Source organism: Pituophis catenifer, unplaced genomic scaffold (genome assembly GCF_029215685.1).
Source record: "Pituophis catenifer annectens isolate HBS135680 unplaced genomic scaffold, rPitCat1.0.hap2 SCAF_13, whole genome shotgun sequence".
NCBI classification, from domain to species: Eukaryota; Metazoa; Chordata; class Lepidosauria; order Squamata; family Colubridae; genus Pituophis; species Pituophis catenifer.
The window spans coordinates 18868921-18888809 of NW_027256893.1; the positions used below are offsets into that span (position 1 = coordinate 18868921).

Here is a 19889-nt window from a genome sequence, read left to right on the forward strand (position 1 = left end):
CCATAAAGGATGGCTTTAAAATGGCTAAACGTGATGTGTGAGTGCAGTCAGGGATTTTTGAGCCTTAAATAAATATATATTTTCCCCCCAGTTTATCTGCGTTTTGAAAAGACAGGACAAGTTACAAAGATGTTCCCTCTTTTTAAAATTCATCGGGCAGGATGGAATGACTAGCAGTCTCTGTTTAGGCTGTCCCTATCTAAGAGCATCCGCACTCCCAGAATTGTGTGTCAGTGTAAAATGAGACCGAGATATCCAAAACTAGCAATTAATGTATTTACAAAAGCCTGGAAAAGTACAAACATAAAAAACAAGTTCCAGCAGGAAAATCTTGCTTTCATTTCTTGCTGTGCTGCTCAGTTTCTCCTTTCGGTAAAGCTAACATTTTGTGTCAAAAGATTTTTGTGTACGTTTCAGCATTTGGAATCTATAGTTGATGCTGGACACGTGGCCTATAGCTATGTAACAATGGGTAGTGTTGCTTTTCCAGAGCTGGCTGCAACCTTCTCCAACCAGGAGCCCCTCAAAAGCATCATCCCAGCTTCCCAGCGTCTGTTAAAAATGTTGCTTATAATTTTTAAGGTAGCTGTTAATAGATGAACCTGTCTACTTAATGAAGGCCTTCCTGGGAAGTTCTTTTGCAGAGGCTCTACTGGACATGGTCTACTTGTAGGTTGGAATTCAGAAGATGAGTTCAAATCTTGCAGCATAAAATGGTTTGGTTGGTTTGACTTAACTATTCATTGAAAAGCTTACTAAAGAGCAGAGACATCACCCTGCCAACAAAAGTGCGTATAGTCAAGGCGATGGTTTTCCCAGTTGCAATGTATGGCTGTGAAAGTTGGACCGTAAGGAAGGCTGAGCACCAAAGAACTGAGGCCTTGGAACTCTGGTGCTGGAGAAGACTCTTGCGAGTCCCTTGGACTGCAAGGCGATCAAACCGGTCAGTCCTAGAGGAGATCAACCCTGACTGCTCTTTAGAAGGCCAGATCCTGAAGATGAAACTCAAATACTTTGGCCACCTAATGAGAAGGAAGGACTCACTGGAGAAGAGCCTAATGCTGGGAACCATTGAGGGCAAAAGAAGAAGGGGATGGCAGAGAATGAGGTGGCTGGATGGAGTCACTGAAGCAGTAGGTATGAGCTTAAATGAATTCCAGATGATGGTAGAGGACAGGAAGTCCTGGAGGAACATTGTCCATGGGGTTGCGATGGGTTGGAAGCGTGCCCAAAAAATATGTCTCAGCATAAATCCAAGGCCATCTTCCTGAATACGTAGCAGAGAAACAGATACTGGATTGTGATATGTTGCCTTTGTTCCTTGTGTTATGGATTTGCTTTAAAAGTGAGATAAAGCATTTTCAGTCCAATCTATTATATTACGATATTATTAATTTCGTTTTCAGGAGGATAACCAGGCCAGCAAGAACAAAATTAACAAATAGACTGATCATTTTGCATTATGTTAAATTGTAGTTGATTTAGTCATGGATTATTGAAAAATTGCAGAGAGCAATGATTCGCGCATATGCTGTGACCCACAAACCACGGTGACTAGGTTCACACTATGGTTTAGCCCGCTGTAGAAATAACCTTGTAACACAACGGAGCTTTTGTGGATAGCAATCCACTTACAACTTTTGCTCTGTGAAGTTCTTGGGGTTCTCTGAGCTTGCTTTCTTTGGAGACATTTCATTACCTAACTAGATAACACCATCAGTGCTAGAAGGGAATGGGATTTTCTCTCTTTTGCCCTACTCCTGGATACCATGAGGCTCTTGTTGATTAACAAGTGTTTTTTGTGGCAGTTCCTCAGCAGAAAAGCATGTTTGATAGATAGATAGATAGATAGATAGATAGATAGATAGATAGATAGATAGATTAGATATAGATATAGGTATAGGTATAGGTATAGGTATAGATATAGATATAGATATAGATATAGATATAGATATAGATATAGATATAGCCAATTTATAGCAACTTGTCATCTCTGGTGATGCTTCTACCATATTTCCCCCAAAATAAGACCCTGTCTTATATTTTTTTGAACCCCGAAATAAGCGCTTGGCCATATTTTCAGGGACGTCTTATTATTTGGGGCGCGTGGCGCAAGACGAGACTCTTCTTGCCATCTTACCTGATTTCCAGCTCTGTCTCTCTAACCCTAACCAGAGGAAATGGCGGGGACTGGCTACACATGCGTTTAAATATTTTCGAGGAGGGCTTATTTTCAGGAGGGGCTTATTTTAGCGCATGCACTCAAAAGCCCGATTGGGCTTATTATCCGGGGAGGTTTTATTTTCGAGGGAAACAGGGTAACTTCATGGTTTCCAGTGACATGAATTCAGTGCAATAAACCAAAAGACTTCGCAGAGCTCTGAGAGCCATTTACGATCTAACTTTTGGCTGTTCAACCTTCCCAGGTTGTGACTTCAGCACTATCACTTTGAATTACGCACAAGCCTTACTAGTGCAAACAACAGCCTGCAAAAATAAACAGACCTTGTTAACATCTGCAGAGTGATAACAGGAGATTTGGGTGTCAGTTGTTGGCAGACCTTCTTAGGAACAATTCCTACTGAGCTCTTAGAAGAACTTTTTTCTCTCAGTTGATCTCTATAGGATGGATCTCTATGGCATGAATTATTGCGAATCATAAATATTTCTTTGAGCAGTCAATCCCATTGAACTAAATGGGCATTGCTTCTTAGCAGAGACTTAAAAGTTGACGTTAACTGGAGTTAACGGTATGAACCAGTTGCCAAGCATCTGAAATTTGATTGCACGATTACGGGAAGGCTACAAAGGTTGTAACTGTGAAAAATGGTCGTAAGTCACTTTTTCAGTGCCATTGTAACTTTGAATGGTCACTAAATGAACTGTTGTAAGTCAGGGACTACCTGAATTAAGCCACAGATCCACACTTGTCATCACAGTTGGGTCCGAACCTTGACCTCTCTCTAGATCAGCAGTTTCCATGCCCCACTGATCTCACACTGCTTCCTTCAGACCTTCCATGGTCATCCTGGTGTCCTCCTTCATAGTGTCCAGCCAGCAGCTAAGAGGGAACCCCCTTCTCCTTTTTCCACAGACCACTCCTAGTATGATTGACTTTTCAAGTGAGTCAGCTCTAATGACATGACACCACTTTACATAATCCTGATTTACTGTATCAACTACCGTTGCGGACAGTAGTTAAAGCATGTCATGGCTTAGGACCATGATGGCGAATCTATGACACGCATGACAGAGGTGGCACGTAGAGCCCTCTCTTTGGGCACATGCGCCGTCGCCAGCTGCTCTTCTGGTGCTTGCCAGACAGGTGGTTTTTTGAGGTGCTGGAGCACTAGAAAACGATCTGAAAAATGGCCTGAAAACAGCCCAAAAAAGAGGCCATTTTGGGAGCCGTTTTCAGGCCTTTTTCTGGCTGTTTTTCGGGGCCAAAAACGGTCCCTAAAACGGCCAAAAAACAGGCATTCACATACCCACCAGCTGGTCTTTGGGTTTCTGATGCTCTGGCGTGTGCGAAGATCAGCTGGCTGGCATGCATGCACATGCCGGAAATTTGAAGATCAGCTGGCTGGTGCTTGCGCCAGTCAGCTAGACTTTGTGTTTCTGGTGCTTTGGCACACACGCATGCACGCACGTTCCGGTTTGGGCACTCGGTGCCGAAAAGGTTCGCCATCACTAGCTTAGCATGTTCTATGAACCCAACCAATATTTTACGATTTTAAGTAAAATGCTAAATGTGTTCTGTCAAGATCTACTGTACCTATATATATATATTTTTCCTGGCGAGATGGACAACGTAGGCCTTTAATCAATCAATATATTTTTAAAGTGGAGCTTTCTTAGCAGCTGGCGCTTAAGTGGAAATACCAGAATGAAAAAGCAAAAAAATAAAAATAATAATTGTGGTTTAGGCTTTCGCTGCTGGAGATGGGAAGATGTTCAGCTGCTGACTTTCCACTTGCCTTTCACCCAGGAACCCCACAAGGAGAAAAATTGGCAACCTACTGCACGGAGCTTGTTGTTCTTTGCAAAAAAAGAGATTTCATAAATGAAATTAGTTCTCCAAATTGTGCTGAACTTCACATTCCTTTTTTTTTTTGGATGGCCTTTAGATTCTCGGTCTTGCTGTTCTTACGGTGATGGGGGAAGAAGACAAGTTGCATTCTTTGCTAGAATTTGCTTAGATTTCGGGGTGGGGGCACATGTCTTTAGGATCTTCAGTCTTGCATCTGTGGCAGCCAGGGGTGGGCTTCAAAAATTTTAGCAAGGGGTTCTCTGCCCGGTCGCTGGGTGGGTGTGGCCATGGTGGGTGTGGCTAGTTGGCCTCCTGCACCACGGTGGGGGGGGTTGCTCTCCCCGGGTTCCAGAGGCTTTCCTTGAGCCTCCAGGAGGGCGAAAATGGCCTCCCCAGGCTCCGGAGGCCCTCTGGAGACCAGAAACAGGCCCGTTTCTGGCCTTCCCGAACTTCCGGTAGGCCTGTTTTTCACCCTCCCCAAGCCTCTGCGCACGCCCTGCACTTACCTGTATCCAAAATGGGCCGCGTGGGGACTCCTGGGAGGGGAGGGGAGAGGCGGGGTGGGTGGGGCCAGCCAGGAGTGGGATTTGGGGGTTCTCCGAACTGCACAGAATCTTAGCTAGAGGTTCTCGCGAACCCCCAGCAGGCCACCCCTGGTGGCAGCCCTTGCCTTAAATGGTAACCATGCATCCTTGGGTGTCATGTTTTCCTTCGGAGGAGAAAAACATTCTCCTGATTCCAGCCTTTGTACTTCTTAACGGGAGACCAAAAAAATAGCTCAGCTTTTATATCATGAATAACTTTGAACAATCTGATAGAATTACTGTAAAAACATCTCCTGCTCTCTTTTAGATATTGCTGTTTTGCATAATGTTCCTTCCCCCCCCCCATCTATTTTAAAGTACATCAAAGGAATGCTTGATTGCAGATGATTATTGTCAGCCAGGTGTTCTCTTATTTGATTTTGTCGGGTGCAATTTTCTGCAATAGGGTGTGATGTTCTCAGTGTACACCTACCTCGGTGTGTATTTTGTATCGTGTAAAGGCAGAAACAAGCAGGGTACAGTGCAATGTTAGAAGAAAAACATGAGATTTATCCTTGAAAGCGTTTTCCTTTATTCCTTTTATAAATTAAAAATGCATATCTTTCCATGTTTCATCTTTCAGATTAAATGTCTATTTTGATTGGCCCCAATTATGTCTGCAATATATTCTTGTATTACTTTAACAAAGAAACATCTTTCGTGTTCAGCCTGGAAGGAAAGAATGAAGTCCTTTGGTATCGAAGTTAGGACTTCCTCTGGAGTCACAAAAATCCAGGATTAATGAGAATGAATTGGTAGAGTTTAGAATAGAATAGAATAGAAGGGGAGGGGAGGGGAGGGGAGGGGAGGAGAGGAGAGGAGAGGAGAGGAGAGGAGAGGAGAGGAGAGGAGAGGAGAGGAGAGAAAAGAGAAGAGAAGAGAAGAGAAGAGAAGAGAAGAGAAGAGAAGAGAAGAGAAGAGAAGAGAAGAGAAGAGAAGAGACGAGACCTTGGAGATCTTCTAGTCCAACCCCCTGCCCAGGCAGGAAACCCTACACCACTTCAGACAAATGGTTATCCAATCTCTTCATAAAAACTTCCAGTGTTGGAGCATTCACAACTTCTGGAGGCAAGTTGTTCCACAGATTAATTGTTCTCACTGTCAGGAAATTTCTCCTTAGTTCTCTGTCACTTCTCTCTTTGTTCAGTTTCCATCCATTGCTTCTTGTCCTACCCTCAAGTGCTTTGGAGAATAGTTTGACCCCCTCTTCTTTGTGGCAACCCCTAGATACTGTAACATTGCTACAATGTCATTCCTAGCCCTTCTTTTCATTAAACTAGACATATCCAATTCCTGCAACCTTTATATGTTCTAGCCTCCAGTCTCCTCCTTTTGCTCTTGTCTGCACTCTTTCTAGAGTCTCCACATCTTTTTTACATCGTAAAAAAGTTTAAATTAGCATCCTGGTGTGTCTCATTTGTTGACTTCTGTAGGATTGCTTCATGTAGGATGGCTAAAACCATCAGGGAAAAGCACTGTGATTTTTGCGTAGTGTTACATCCAAACCAGAGTTTTTTATTTATCCTCTGAATCAGAATTGGAGCCGAGGTTTTGGTTCACAATTCTGACTTGTTAGAGAACAAACAATAGCATTGAAGTTAAAAATAAAGTTTTGGAGACTGAAAATAAGATGTGCTTCTCTCTTTTCCTGCTCTAGATTACTTGTGATAGTATCAGTTATGTTATTCAGGTTATGTTTACACCATCTGGTATTTATGCATGCTCAGTCTTCCCCTCCAGTTTCTAAGATTGCCACCCCCATGGGTTGAAATATCATGTAATGTTGTGTTTAAACAGGTTTGTTTGGTTTGTTTGAGTAAGCCTCCAAATTCAGGAATGTGGGTTAGAATTTGCATCGCCTTGTTTTGGAAGGGTTTCCTCAAACGATCATTTGCTGTATGTGATGAAACTACAGTTTGCTGCAAATAAAGAGTTAATTGGGCCTGTATTATAAGAAGGAGAAGGTAGAAAACTAAAACTTAGAAGAGAGAAGAACAAGAAAAGGCAGTTGGAAGGGGAAGAGGAAATGGTATATAAATAGGCAATATATAAATTTGTGGTCCTTGTAAAGGAGTTCATCTTCCTTCTGCAAATAAATTTTGTTTTATGGATGTGAAGGGAAATGATTTACCTCCTGCAATAACCATTCAGATCTGAAGTTGTTACTGCTGTGAACTTGTTCTCATCGTAAAAGAGAGATAAAGTGGTACCTTATATATTTTTTTATACTAAACCAGCAGTAGAAGAACCAATAAGCAAGACAGTCAACTCTAGCTTTATAATTTCGGGATGGCATCAGTGAGATTTTAAAGCACATTTATGCTCCAAATAATCCTAGATCAGGGGTCTGCAACCTTAAACACTCAAAGAGCCATTTGGACCCGTTTCCCACAGAAAAGAAAACACCGGGAGCCACAAAATCCTTCCCATGCCTGACTATTTCTTGAGAGGCCACAAAACTAGCAGATGTAGTTGAATTAAACATTCTGTTTTCTTCTGAAACTTTTCTTGGATTATATCCATGGTTATTGAAAAGCTCAATAAATCGTGTGCCGGCAGATTTCGCACATTGGCGGTTGTGACACATATTTTGAATGACAGGGAGCCGCAGCAGAGGGGTGAAAGAGCCACGTGCGGCTCCAGAGCCGCAGGTTGCTGACCCCTGTCCTAGACGTTATGCCATTTCTTATCATGGAAATCTGGTTCTGCCATGTTGTATAATAACATCTAACCGTCAATTGCATGGACTGTCTTGATTTTAGCACCCATATGCTTTTGAATATTATTCTCCTGAAGTAGTATGGAAAAAAACCAGCACAATCATATCCTGTTCTAGTCTACTGAACACCAGCTGATTGACTGCTGTGAGAAGTTGAGCTAAATGGACTTCTGGACTTAAGACCAACAAGACGCCTGGTTTATCAAACCAGGATGTTATTAAACCAAGCATGGAAGGAGGAAAGGATGTACAAGGTTCATAAACGTGATGTCCAAATATACCCAGGACTTGCCTATGGCCTCTTATGTTATCAGTGGCCCTTTTCAATGCATTTCCTAAGGTGACAAAGCACGAACAATGAACTTTATATGTCCTACATTGACCGACTCTATAAACCACTTAGAGAAGGCTGTAAAGCACTATGAAGTGGCCTATAAGAAGGGCTATTAAGGAAAAATAATAAAATATGTTTATTTTAAAAAGCTGCTTGACTTTATTTGCTTTTAAGGCCACGGGTATTGATTCAAGTCAGAATAGAGCTGGAAGGGACCTTGGAGGTCTTCTAGTTCAACCCCCTGCTTAAGCAGGAGACTCTATATATCGTTTCAGCAAGTGGTTGTCCAGTCTCTTCTTAAAAACCTCCAGTGATGAAGCACGCAGTTTCTGCAAGCAAGCTATTCCACTGATTAACTGTTCTCACTGTTAGGAAGTTTCCCCTTAATTCCAGATTGCTTCTCTCCTCGATTAGTTTTCATCCATTGTTTATTGTCATGCTTTCTAGTGCATTGGAAAATAAGTTGACCTCCTCTTCTTTGGGACAGCCTCTCAGATACTGGAATACTGCTACCATGTCACCCCTAGTCCTTTTCTTTAGACTAGACATACCCTGCAACCGTTCTCCGTATGTTCTAGTTTCCAGGCCTTGAATCATCTTAGTTGCTCTTCTCTACACTTTTTCCAAAGCCACAATATCGTTTTTGTAATGTGGTGTTGGTGTCCAAAACTGGATGCAATATTCAAGATCTTGGTTTTAACTAAGGTTTTCTAAAGTGGTACTAATATCAGCCGGTCCATACAGAGCCAGGAATCCTGGCCACTGTTTCTGTGATTTGTCACATTCTTGGCATTTATTTACTTTTTAAAAATATTTTTTTATTGGTTTTCTCTTTACGTACAATATGTGCTTAATGAACAGCGTACTGTCTGAGTCAATTCTTTTACAAAGCAATACTTCTTAAGTTCCTAATTTCTACCCCTGTTAATAACAATAAAAGAGTTGAAAGGGACTTTGGAGGTCATCTAGTCCAACCCCCTGCTCACGCAGGAGACTTGTACTAGGGATTCGAACTGCCGAACTGCCGACCTTTCTAATCAACAAACTCGGTGTCTTAGCCACTGAGTCCAACCACTGATAAAACAAATCCCAAGTTCTAAAATATTCTGTGTCTTTTTTTCTTTTATCGTCAGTGTTAATCTGTCCATTTCTGCACAGTCCAAGGTTTTTTTTTTAATTATATCTTCTTCCGTAGGTGTTTCCTCGCTTTTTCCTCACATTTTTTCCCCCTCCCATTGGAAAAACACATTCTTAGCATTTAGGTGTGGCTGCCTTTGTCCTTTATAAAGAGTGCCCTGTGTAACAATTTCAGCTGTTATGACTTTTTCATAAAGCCATAATCATCCAGGGATATTGAAAACAGCTTTAGGAAAGGAGGAGAGAACACGTGATGTGCAAGTACCGTGTTACTAATGCCTGTCTTAAGGACCGATCCTCAAACACTTTAAGTGATCTGCATAAAAGAGAAGGTTGGAACGGCTGATCGGTTTTGTGTCCTCAGTGGCTAAGACGCTGAGCTTGTCAATCAAAAGGTTGGCAGTTCAGCGGTTCGAATCCCTAGTGCCATGTAACGGGGTGAGCTCCCATTACTTGTCCCAGCTTCTGCCAACCTAGCAGTTTGAAAGTACATAAAAATGCAAGTAGAAAAATAGGGACCACCTTTGGTGGGAAGGCAACAGCGTTCCATGCGCCTTTGGCATTTAGTCATGCCAACCCCATGACCACGGAGACGTCTTCGGACAGCGCTGGCTCTTTGGCTTTGAAACAGAGATGAGCACCGTCCCCTAGAGTTGGGAACGACTAGCATGTATGTGCCAGGGGAACCTTTACCTTTACCTAGTTGTGTTGGGTTCTACAAAGCTTGGATTCGCTGCATAACAGCTTTGCTTTTTCTCCCTTCAGGGTATCAAAAAGCCTTTCACGGAAGTCATCAAGGCCAACATTGGTGATGCTCACGCCATGGGACAGCAGCCCATCACCTTCCTTCGACAGGTAGGAAGACCCTGCTGGAGGAAGACTAGACTTGAAGAAAGGCAATTGAAGTCATAAGGTTATCCCAAAGTGGACAGCCGTGTCCGGTTTCTGCAAACTGGAAATTAAAGCAAGGAAAGGGAAAAAAATATTCAAGCTGCTCACCTGGATATATATATATATTTAAGAGATCAGGAGGGATACCTGTTGTGGCCTGTCAGCGGCCAGCAGAGCTGGTGGCAGACTCAGACAGTGAGGAGGTTGGGGAGGAACATGGGCCAGTCCTGGAGTTTGGGGAAGGCTCTGATGAGGGCTCTGCGTTGGAGGCAGAGAGGGGGCCAGGGCCGTCTGACAGTTGTCAGCTGTCTTTGGAGTTGGACATCAGTGGGACAGAAGAGCAGCTGGAGCCTATTCCCAGTGTGCGCATGCGCAGAGCTGCCAGGAAAAGGGAACAGCTAAAGAACAAGGGTCGATTCAGGAGTAAAGCCACAGGTGGACAATGAATGGCCCCTCCCAGAGGGAATAAAGTGGAGTGAAAGGGGAGTGGAGTTTACAGGAGACAATTATTTCGCTTAATTGGTTCGTGACTCTCTGAGACTCCTGGCCAAGTTTTGAAGATATCGGCCTGGCAGCTCTCCAAGCCAGATAAGGTCTGTGACTGTAAATTCTCCCTTGAAAGACTTTGCTGGATGTGAATGAGAGGAATTCACAGTCACTTAATAAAAAGGGTTTTTTGTCGGGACAAGGAGTCTGCTTCATGCTCTTGGGAAGCCTAGCTCAGAACAAGATCATCCAGATAGCAAGCACTTCTGGGATGTTGGGATGTGTGTCAGAAATGCACTGGAGGATGTCAGAGAGCTGAGCAAATTGGAGCAGAAGTCTGATCGCCAAGTACCTGAGAAACAAGCACCCTGCCATGCTACCTTTGAAATAATAACATTATTGATAGTAACAGTACAGGTAGTTCTCGACTTACGACCACGATACAGCCTAAAATATCCCTTGCTAAGTAAGACAGTATTACGTGAGTTTTGCCCCATTGTACAACCTTTTTGCCACAGTTCTTAAGCAGTTGTTAACTGAATCATGCAGTCATTAAGTGAATTGGGTTCCCCCCCATTAACTTTGCCTGTCCAAAGGCAGCTGGGAAGGTTATACGTTGTGATCACCTGACCCTGGAACAGTGCAACTGTCATAAATACATGCCAGTTGCCAAGCACCTGAAGTTTGATCATATGACCGGGGGGGGGGAGGGGTCCTAAGCGTGAAAAATGTTTTCCTAAGTCCATTTTTTTCAGGGCCGTTGTTGTAGCTTCAGACGGTCACTAAACAAAGAGTTGTAAGTTGAGGACTTCCCGTAGAGCGAAATTGGAATCATTTGATAGATTGCTCTAATATTTAGGTATAAATCTGTATCCTGTGGAATTCATCTCTTTCCGTGTGTGTGTTTTTTTTGGGGTGTGTGGGGCGATGTAGGTGGTGGCGCTTTGCACTTATCCCATCCTGCTGGACAGCCCCAGTCTCCCGGAAGACTCCAAGAAGAGGGCAAGACGGATCTTGCAAGGCTGTGGAGGCAACAGCTTAGGTATTTCGATCCCTTTTTCACATTAGCTCCTGGCCAACTCTGTTGGTGGTCATTCGGGACTCTGAATTTGTGGGAATAGAAGACCTGATTTCTGCTGGATAGAAACTCTCTCTTTGGCCTAGATCCGTGATGGCAAACCTATGGCACGCGTGCTGGACGTGGCATACAGAGCCTTCTCTCCAGGCACACCGGCCATCACCCGTTGCTCTTCCAGGTTCCAGCGCGTACATGCGTCAGTTGGTCTTTGTGCACATGGGAGCACCTTCGTTTGCACATATGTGCCAGGGAGCTGCTCTTCCGGTTCCTGGCGCTCCCACGCATGTGCGTCGAGGAGTTGCTTTTCCAGTTTCCGCCGCTCCCCCACGTGTGCGTGCGCGCTCCTGTTTCGGCACTTGGTGCCGAAAAGGTTTCCCAACACTGGCCTAGATGGAGCTTGAAAATAACCAGATTTTTAATTGATAATTATTTAGTACAGTAGTGCTCTTTTGTTTTCTTCCATTTTCCTTCCTGTTTTACCGTTTTCCCCCCATTTCTTTTCACCTTGCAGTTGTTTCATTTCTTATTGCTTGCGACACGATGAACCAATTTGAATACGATCTCTTAGCTCAGGGGTCTGCAACATTAAGTGCTCAAAGAGCCATTTGGACCCGTTTCCCACAGAAAAGAAAACACCGGGAGCCACAAAACCTGGGTGGGGGTGGCCAACTAGATGTCACTCACTTCCACCAGTCACATGACCCCCCAGCTATGCCTACCCAGCCAGTCATTAGGGCAGAGAACCAGTTGTTAAAAAACACCGGGAACCACAAAACCCTTTTGACATTTCTCTCTCTCCCCTCCCTCCCCTCTCTCTCTCCCTCTCTCTCTGTATCTCTTTATGTCTCTCTCTCTTCCCCTCTCTCTGTGTCTCTCTCTCTCTGCCCTGGCCGCTTCTCCATCCCCCACCGTCACCTCCATCCCCCACCGTCACCCTTACCTTCTCAGGCCAGGCGAGAAGTGGGGCCAGCCAGTGGTGGGATCACCCGACAGGGAGCCACAGCAGAGGGCCTAAAGAGCTGCATGCGGCTCCGGAGCCACAGGTTGCTGACCCCTGCCTTAGCTAAATAATTTGTCTGCCATCTGGGGAATTCTGGGAGTTGAAGTCCTCACATCTTAAATTGGCCAAGCTAAGGGATCATATCCGAATTGGTTTATTGTGTCGCAAGGTTGAGAAACATTGCTAGAGAGTGATGTGTTATCTCCTCATTATCAACATCAATTCAAGATGTTCCTGGGCCATTGGGTCTAGAAAAGAGTTAAGTTAATAATTTACTGTCAGAAATATTTAGAAATTTTCCAGTGGAAATGTGTCGCAGTTTAACATTAACCACAAATGAAATACACCTTTCCAATCTCAAACTGGAAAACCAAATGTTAACTGAGATGAATGAGAGCAGCAACAAGGCCAGTCTATCTGAGTCTCTTTTTCCGTCTAGTCGTTCACCCAGTTCCTTATGTTCACACATATTTTTCTAAGTTTCCTTAATAACATTTAAAACTCTAAAACTAGTTCAACTTGATATATAAGGAAGTATAATTGGGCAACACTGATACAATATGTATATGCTGAGGTATGTGGCGTCTTCATGTCTGAAAAACATGAATTTTTTTGCCTGCAAGGTTGAGCCTCCTGGGATTATTGGAGATGCTTTGATCAATGCATCTTGGCATTGATCACCCTGATATCAACAAAAAAAACCCATGTAACTATTTTGATATGAGAAAAGGATGTCATTGGTCCTTGTCATTATGACAGAGCCATCTTTGGTGAATCTCTCTGCAGTCTCGAGTGTTTTTTAAAAAAAAATCATTCCAAATACATTCCAAAATTCCGAGATCCAGACAGTATCAGAGAGTGCATAGAAAAGTTGAAACACTCACAAAAGGAATATCTCTGTGGCCCTGGTTTTTTAAAAAAGCACCTTACAAGATATAATTGAACCATAAATCGGAACATCAGCTTTTTTCAAATTGTTACTCAAAGCTCTCTTGGTCCCTGTGTGTCCTGGGTATATTTTTATTCTGTTTGTTGTAAAGGACCAACGTTTTGTGCTCTCACAAAACGTGTAGTGTAGGAGAACTGTGACTCTTAGAGGGTTCTTAGTGCTGTCTGAATTTGGTGGTTTTCTTGCAGATGTTTAATTACCAAACTAGGTAACATCATCAGTGCTCACGATGAGCAATGTTTGCGCTTTGAACCTCAACTTGAAGTGACAGATGTACTGCTTGATCTGTTTTGGTTTCAAGGTGGAGACAAAAGGGCAAAGGGAGATCTGCCCCAGATTTAATCTTTATTCTCTTTTGAATATGTTAATTGACGAAAGAGTTTATTTGATGGGCAGAAATTACAGATAGAGGGTTAGGAAACTTCTGAGAAGAATCTCAACACATCTCTCGTGGGGTTCAGTCCGGAGGCTGACATTTTCCTTCCTTTCACAGGTTCGTACAGCGCCAGCCAAGGAATCAATTGTATCCGTGAAGATGTAGCGGCGTACATTGAGCGGCGAGATGGCGGTGTCCCCGCAGATCCAGAGAACATCTACTTGACCACGGGAGCAAGCGACGGCATTGCTGTAGGTTGGGGGCATTGGGGGCATCTTCTGATGTGAGGTTCCTCATGTTTGGGACCAAGGATCCAGGTTTATTCAAACTGCAGGAAAGAACAAGAAAAGAAATGCTCAACCTAGTTTGCTGAGGATAGAAATCTCTTTCTTGTCTGGTCTCAACATTTCCTCCTCTCCTTGGTTCTGGCTTTGTTTTGGCTGTAAAATTCTGGCTGTAAAGATCATCCAGACCACCCGGGGTCTCCAACCTTGGCAACTTTAAGACTTGTGGACTTCAACTCCCAGAATTCCTCAGCCGGCTGGCTGAGGAATTCTGGGAGTTGAAGTCCACAAGTCTTAAAGTTGCCAAGGTTGGAGACCCCTGGTCCAGACTATCTGGATGACTATCTGGCGAAAATCCATTTTTTCCCCTCCACGGTTGGGTTAGAAGTAATTTTCAACTTACAACCGGTTGCTTAACAATTTGAAGTTACGTTAACGTACAGCTCGTTCTCGACTTAAAACCGTTTTCATGCATCTGCCTTTTTTGCTGCCTTAAACAAAACAAATGGCATGATTAAAATGCCATCCCCTGGCCCAGTTTGGTATTGCAGGTAGTCCTCGATTTACAACAGTTCATTTAGTGACCCTTCAAAGTTACAACAGCACTGAAAGAAGTGACTTATGACCATTTTTCACACTTATAACCGTTGCAGCATCCCCACGGTCATGTGATCAAAATTCAGATGCTTGGTCATTGACTCCTATTTACGACGGGGTCATGTAATCCCCTTTTGCGACCTTCTGACAAGCAAGATTAATGGGGAATCCAGAGTCACTTAAAAGGCGTGTTACTAACTTAACACATGCAATAATTCGCTTAACAACTCTGGCCAGAAAAGTCGTGAAATGGGGCCAACTCGCCGAACAAATGTTTCACTCAGCAACATAAATTTTGGGCTCGGTTGTGATCGTAACTCGAGGACTACCTGTCCAGTATTTCTGGATCAGCAGGTCTTCTGATCCAGCCTTTTCAAAATCTTCTGAAAGTTCTTTTCTGGTTGATTTTTTTTTTTCTAACGCTGAAAAATACGTGTGTTTAATGCAGTTCGAGGAGCAAAGAAAATTCTGATCCAAGTTGTTTTTGCTTTTGTTTATTTTATTTATTTATTTATTTTATTTAGTTAGTTTGTCAAACATGTACGAAATAACAGGTATAAGTATAAACATGGATATGAGCACAGGTAATGGGTACAACGAAATGGGACAGTGGGACAGGGACGGTAGGCATGCTGGTGCACTTATGCACGTCCCCTTACAGACCTCTTAAGTTTAAGGTTGAAGCTATGGGGGTTTGAGGATGTAACAACGGGGTTGGAGTAGAGCATTCCAGGGGTTGACCACTCTGTTGCTGAAGTCGTATTTTCTACAATCGAGTTTATCTCTCCTCAATCTTCCAGACCATTCTCAAGATCCTCGTCTCTGGCGGAGGGAGATCCCGAACCGGAGTGATGATCCCCATTCCTCAGTATCCTTTATATTCCGCTGCCATTTCCGAATTGGATGCCATCCAGGTGAACTATTACCTGGACGAAGAGAACTGCTGGGCCCTAGATGTGAACGAACTACGCCGCTCCTTATACGAAGCCAAAGCGGATTGTAATCCCAAAGTTCTTTGCATCATTAATCCTGGAAACCCCACAGGTGTGCAAAACTTCTACAGGTCTGCTCTTCACACTTTTCTATGGCATTTCTCTATGGACTGGTTGTAGTAAATCATGATGTGATTTACAGGCAGTCCTCGAGTTACGACCGTTGTTCAGCCAACGTTCAACAATGCTGAAAAATGGTGGTTATAGCCGGTCCTCAGAGTTCTAGACATCCCAGCATCTCTGCGGTCATGTGATTGTGTGCAGCTGGCTCACACTTACGAGCAATTGCATATTGGCCATTTGCAACTTTTCCTGCTGGCTTCCCCAGAAGGTCATTGGGGAAGCTGGCAGGAAAAGTCACAAGTCAGCAGGGTAGGTCTCCCCCACCTATGCAACTTTTTTCCAACCATTCTGCATTTGTGCTGGCCATTTGCACGCACTCCTCAAACCCTCTCCGAACCTCGCTACACCTCCTGCGCATCTTTCCCAACCCTCGCCACGCATCCCTTGTGTAACCCTTCACGCCGTCCCCCTGCCCTCGTGCATCCCTCACAGCCTTGTGCAGCCTTGTACACCCTCCATGACCCTCACCCTCACCCAATGATGGGATTCAGCCAGTTCGCACCACTTCGGGAGAACTGGTTGTTAACTTTCTGAGCAGTTTGGTGAACTGGTTGTTGGAAGAAATCATTAGGGCAGAGAACCGGTTGTTAAATTATTTGAATCCCACCATTGCCCTCACCCTAAAGCAAAGACAGTTGCTCTTTTTTTCTGGAATGAAGAAGTGATTGACGTCATCTTTGTTTCATTGGAATGGAGAACTGCTTTGAATCTCTTTTTCCTATTTCATCCTGAATTTTAGGTCAAGTTCAAAATAGAAAATGTATTGAAGAGGTGATACACTTTGCCTGCGAAGAGAAGCTGTTTCTTCTGGCTGACGAGGTAATGAAAATATTCAGCCTTGGAGACAATAACTTATTTGGAAATTGGAGAGCATGCATTGCTGTGATGTTCGCACAAAATGGCCATGAGGATCTGTGGGGCCGATCGCAAAACTTTCAGATGCTAAAAGACAGATTGATACATTATTTGTCCTAGAGAAATGCTTCATCCAAACATGAAACATGTGGAGAGCCTATTCCTGGGCCCTCCATACTTTTCGTGATTATTCTTGAAGAGCTGTGGTGGCACAGTGGTTAGAATGCAGGATTGCAGGCTGACTCTGCCCATTGCCTGAAGTTCGATCCTGACCTGCTCAAGGTGGACTCAGCCTTCCATCCTTCCGAGGTGGGTAAAATGAGGACCCAGATAGTTGGGGGCAATAGGCTGACTCTGTAAACCGCTTAGAGAGGCCTGTAAAAAGAACTATGAAGCGATATATAAGTCTAAGGGCTATTGCTATTCTTAGAAAATGAAAATTGTGTGTTTGCATGAGTAAAGACACTCATGCAACTCAGAACGGTATTAGAGTTTGGGACTTTCTTTGGAACACAGCAATGTTTGTGTTTATGTTAAAAGAACTTTTAAAATGAAAAAAATAATAATCAGAAAACAAACACTGCTAGGTGTAAAGAGAGGATTCCATGACCTAAAGAGTATCAAGAGCTCTAGCTTCTTCCCTCTCGAATCCTAAAAAGTGATGTTACTTGTTTGAAAAACAGGTAGTCCTCAACTTACGAATGGTCACTCAGTGACTGTTTGATGTTATTACAGTTCCCCTGAAAGATACTTATAACCTGGTTCCAGAGGGCGAGGCCTCCAGGGGGGTGGGCTGCTGGGGGTTTGCAGGGGTTCGGGAGAACCTCTAGCTAAGATTCTGTGCAGTTTGGAGAACCCCCAAATCCCACTCCTGGCTGGCCCCGCCCACCCTACCCCGCCCCTCTCAGGAGTCCCCACGTGGTCTGTTTTGGATGCAGGTAAGTGCAGAGCGCGTGCGGAGGCTCAGGGAGGCAGTTCCTACCGGAAGTTCAGGAAGGCCAGAAACAGGCCCGTTTCTGGCCCCCAGAGGGTCTCTGGAGCCTGGGGAGGCTGTTTTCACCCTACTGGAGACTTGAGGAAAACCTCTGGAGCCCGGGGAGGGCAAAAACACTCTCCCCTGCCGTGGTGTAGGAAGCTGACTAGGCCATGCCCACCCAGCAACTGGGCAGAGAACCCCTTGCTAAAATTTTTGAAGCCCACCGCTGGAGGCCTCCCCTGTGGTCATGTGACCACATTGGTACGCTGAGTAACTGATCCACATTCATGGCTTTAGATGCATCCCACGGTCATGTGACCATAATTTACAATTTTTTGCTGAAACTCAGCATTTAGTTGCCCCAAAGCAAAGAACAGGTTCAGGTAATAGGCATGGTGGTTCGCTTACCATTCGCTGCAAAGCAAGGTCATAAAATTGCAATGGGTCCTGTGTTGATCAGCTTTGTTGTTGATCAGGCTCGGTTATGGTCATAAATTGAGGACGTCCTGAAATTCTGTCTTTTCTGGGGTGCAGGTGTATCAAGACAACGTCTACTCGGAGAACTGCCAGTTCCATTCCTTCAAAAAAGTCCTTTACGAGATGGGACCTGATTACTGGAATAATGTCGAACTCGCTTCTTTTCATTCCACTTCCAAGGGCTACATGGGCGAGTAAGTTCCAACAACCGAGGATGGAATTGTTGCTGTGCAGCATCCATTTACTTAAGTGTTTTTTCTATCAGGGCAACCTGCTGTAGACCCAACTATGGGACGGAGCATACTGCTTCCGCTTTCGCCTTTCAGCCCCAATCAAGGAGCCTTCGCAAGCAGTAGCTATCACGACAAACTATTTTTGTGTTAAATTTATATGTGTTTCTTTGTCAGCAAATATAAATTTAATCCATTTACTTAATCACTTGCCGTGGCATCTCTGGGATGGTCAAAAAAAATCAACACCTCACTTCTTTCGTATAAAAGGGGTGTGGCTCAGGGGTGAAATGCTCCCAGTTCGGACCGGATTGGGCGATCTGGTAGCGATTGTGGCTGGTGGTTCGGAGAACCGGTAGCGATGGTGGCGTGACGCTCCGCCCACCCGCCAGGTGTCGTTACTTCCTGGTTTTAACCAGGAAGTAATGTGTTTTTTTACCCTCTGCGCATGCTCAGAAGGTTTTGCGAGTGAAGCGCGCACGGCAGTGGTGAAATCCGAACTGGTTTACCACCAGTTCGCTGGCTGCGCATGCGCAGTGCACACCATGCACCAAAAGCGAGGTGCGTGCGTGCGTTGCACGCCAAAAGGAGACATGCGATAAGTAGAACAGCACGCAAGGGGCGGTGATCAGCTGTGGTGCTGAAGAGGTTGTAGAAAAAATGCTTTTAAAAGTAAAAAAGCCTCTGATGATTGCGCGGTTTGGTTGGGCATGGGGGGTCACGAATTTTTGCTACCGGTTCTCCGAACCACCCGCCACCATCGTTACCGGATCGGGCAACCCGGTCCGAACCAGGAGCATTTCACCCCTGGTTCACGCACAGCATGTGCACTTCTGAACCGGTAAGGAAGGTAAATAGATTTCACTCCTGGTGTGGCTTGAATTGCACACGTATGGCATGTTGATTTAAAAAAAAAAAATAGCTACTAATACCAAAGCAAGGGGTACCTTATATTACTTGGGCACAGTAGTATTTATATATGTAGTGTTGGTTGGAGATTATTAATACTCTGGTGATTCAGATAACTTAAACCTTAATGATAAAAAGGAAAAAAAAGAAAGTTTATGTCCATATTCACTTTGATTTTTTAAAAAAACACTCTGCCGCAATGCATAACCCTGTCTTATATGCCAGCCTAATCCACGAAGCAGCTGCCCTTCCTTTCTCAGAAGATTAAAATAGGATCCTGCATTAGTTGTAGACTTTATAGGTTGCCTTTCTGCCACGGTGAGAATTTCATGCTACTTTTTCTCACGGTCACATTTTTTCCGTTCTCTCTCCTTTTCTTTTCTTTTCTTTTCTTTTCTTTTCTTTTCTTTTCTTTTCTTTTCTTCTCTTCTCTTTTCTCTCCCTGCGGCTTTTGCCTGGTTTTCAGGTGTGGCTACCGAGGAGGCTACATGGAGGTGATAAACCTGCATCCAGAAATTAAAGGGCAGCTAGTTAAGCTCCTCTCTGTCCGTCTGTGTCCACCTGTCTCGGGTCAAGCTGCTATGGATGTCGTGGTGAACCCCCCTGTTCCCGGAGAAGAATCCTATGCCCAGTTCATTAAGGTTTGTTCGTGTATTTGACATTCTTTCTTTTTTTTTAATCCTCCTTAAAGCCACCAGAAGCTCTTGAATCTCCAGCAGCCAGAAGAGATGAGAATGAAAACAGGTGTTCAAAGAAACACCAAGACAAAAATCACATTTTCGATTGATCCAATTTAAGGATTCGTCTGGGATCCATTTTCCTAAAGCAGAATTTCCTTTCCTTTTCCTCCATCTGGTGCCTT

General features: G+C 44.1%; 1 protein-coding gene across 3 annotated transcripts in view; it reads left to right on the top strand.

The window, feature by feature from the left end:
- GPT2 (glutamic--pyruvic transaminase 2) overlaps nucleotides 1-19889 on the top strand; it is a 28453-nt gene that overhangs the window by 6051 nt on the left and 2513 nt on the right. For all 3 annotated transcript variants that reach the window (XM_070952718.1, XM_070952720.1, XM_070952719.1), the window contains 7 exons: nucleotides 9570-9659; nucleotides 11115-11223; nucleotides 13702-13835; nucleotides 15266-15509; nucleotides 16320-16399; nucleotides 17946-18082; nucleotides 19494-19668. In XM_070952718.1, coding sequence (XP_070808819.1) covers nucleotides 9570-9659; nucleotides 11115-11223; nucleotides 13702-13835; nucleotides 15266-15509; nucleotides 16320-16399; nucleotides 17946-18082; nucleotides 19494-19668 — 969 coding nt within the window. The remainder of the gene's footprint in view (nucleotides 1-9569; nucleotides 9660-11114; nucleotides 11224-13701; nucleotides 13836-15265; nucleotides 15510-16319; nucleotides 16400-17945; nucleotides 18083-19493; nucleotides 19669-19889) is intronic.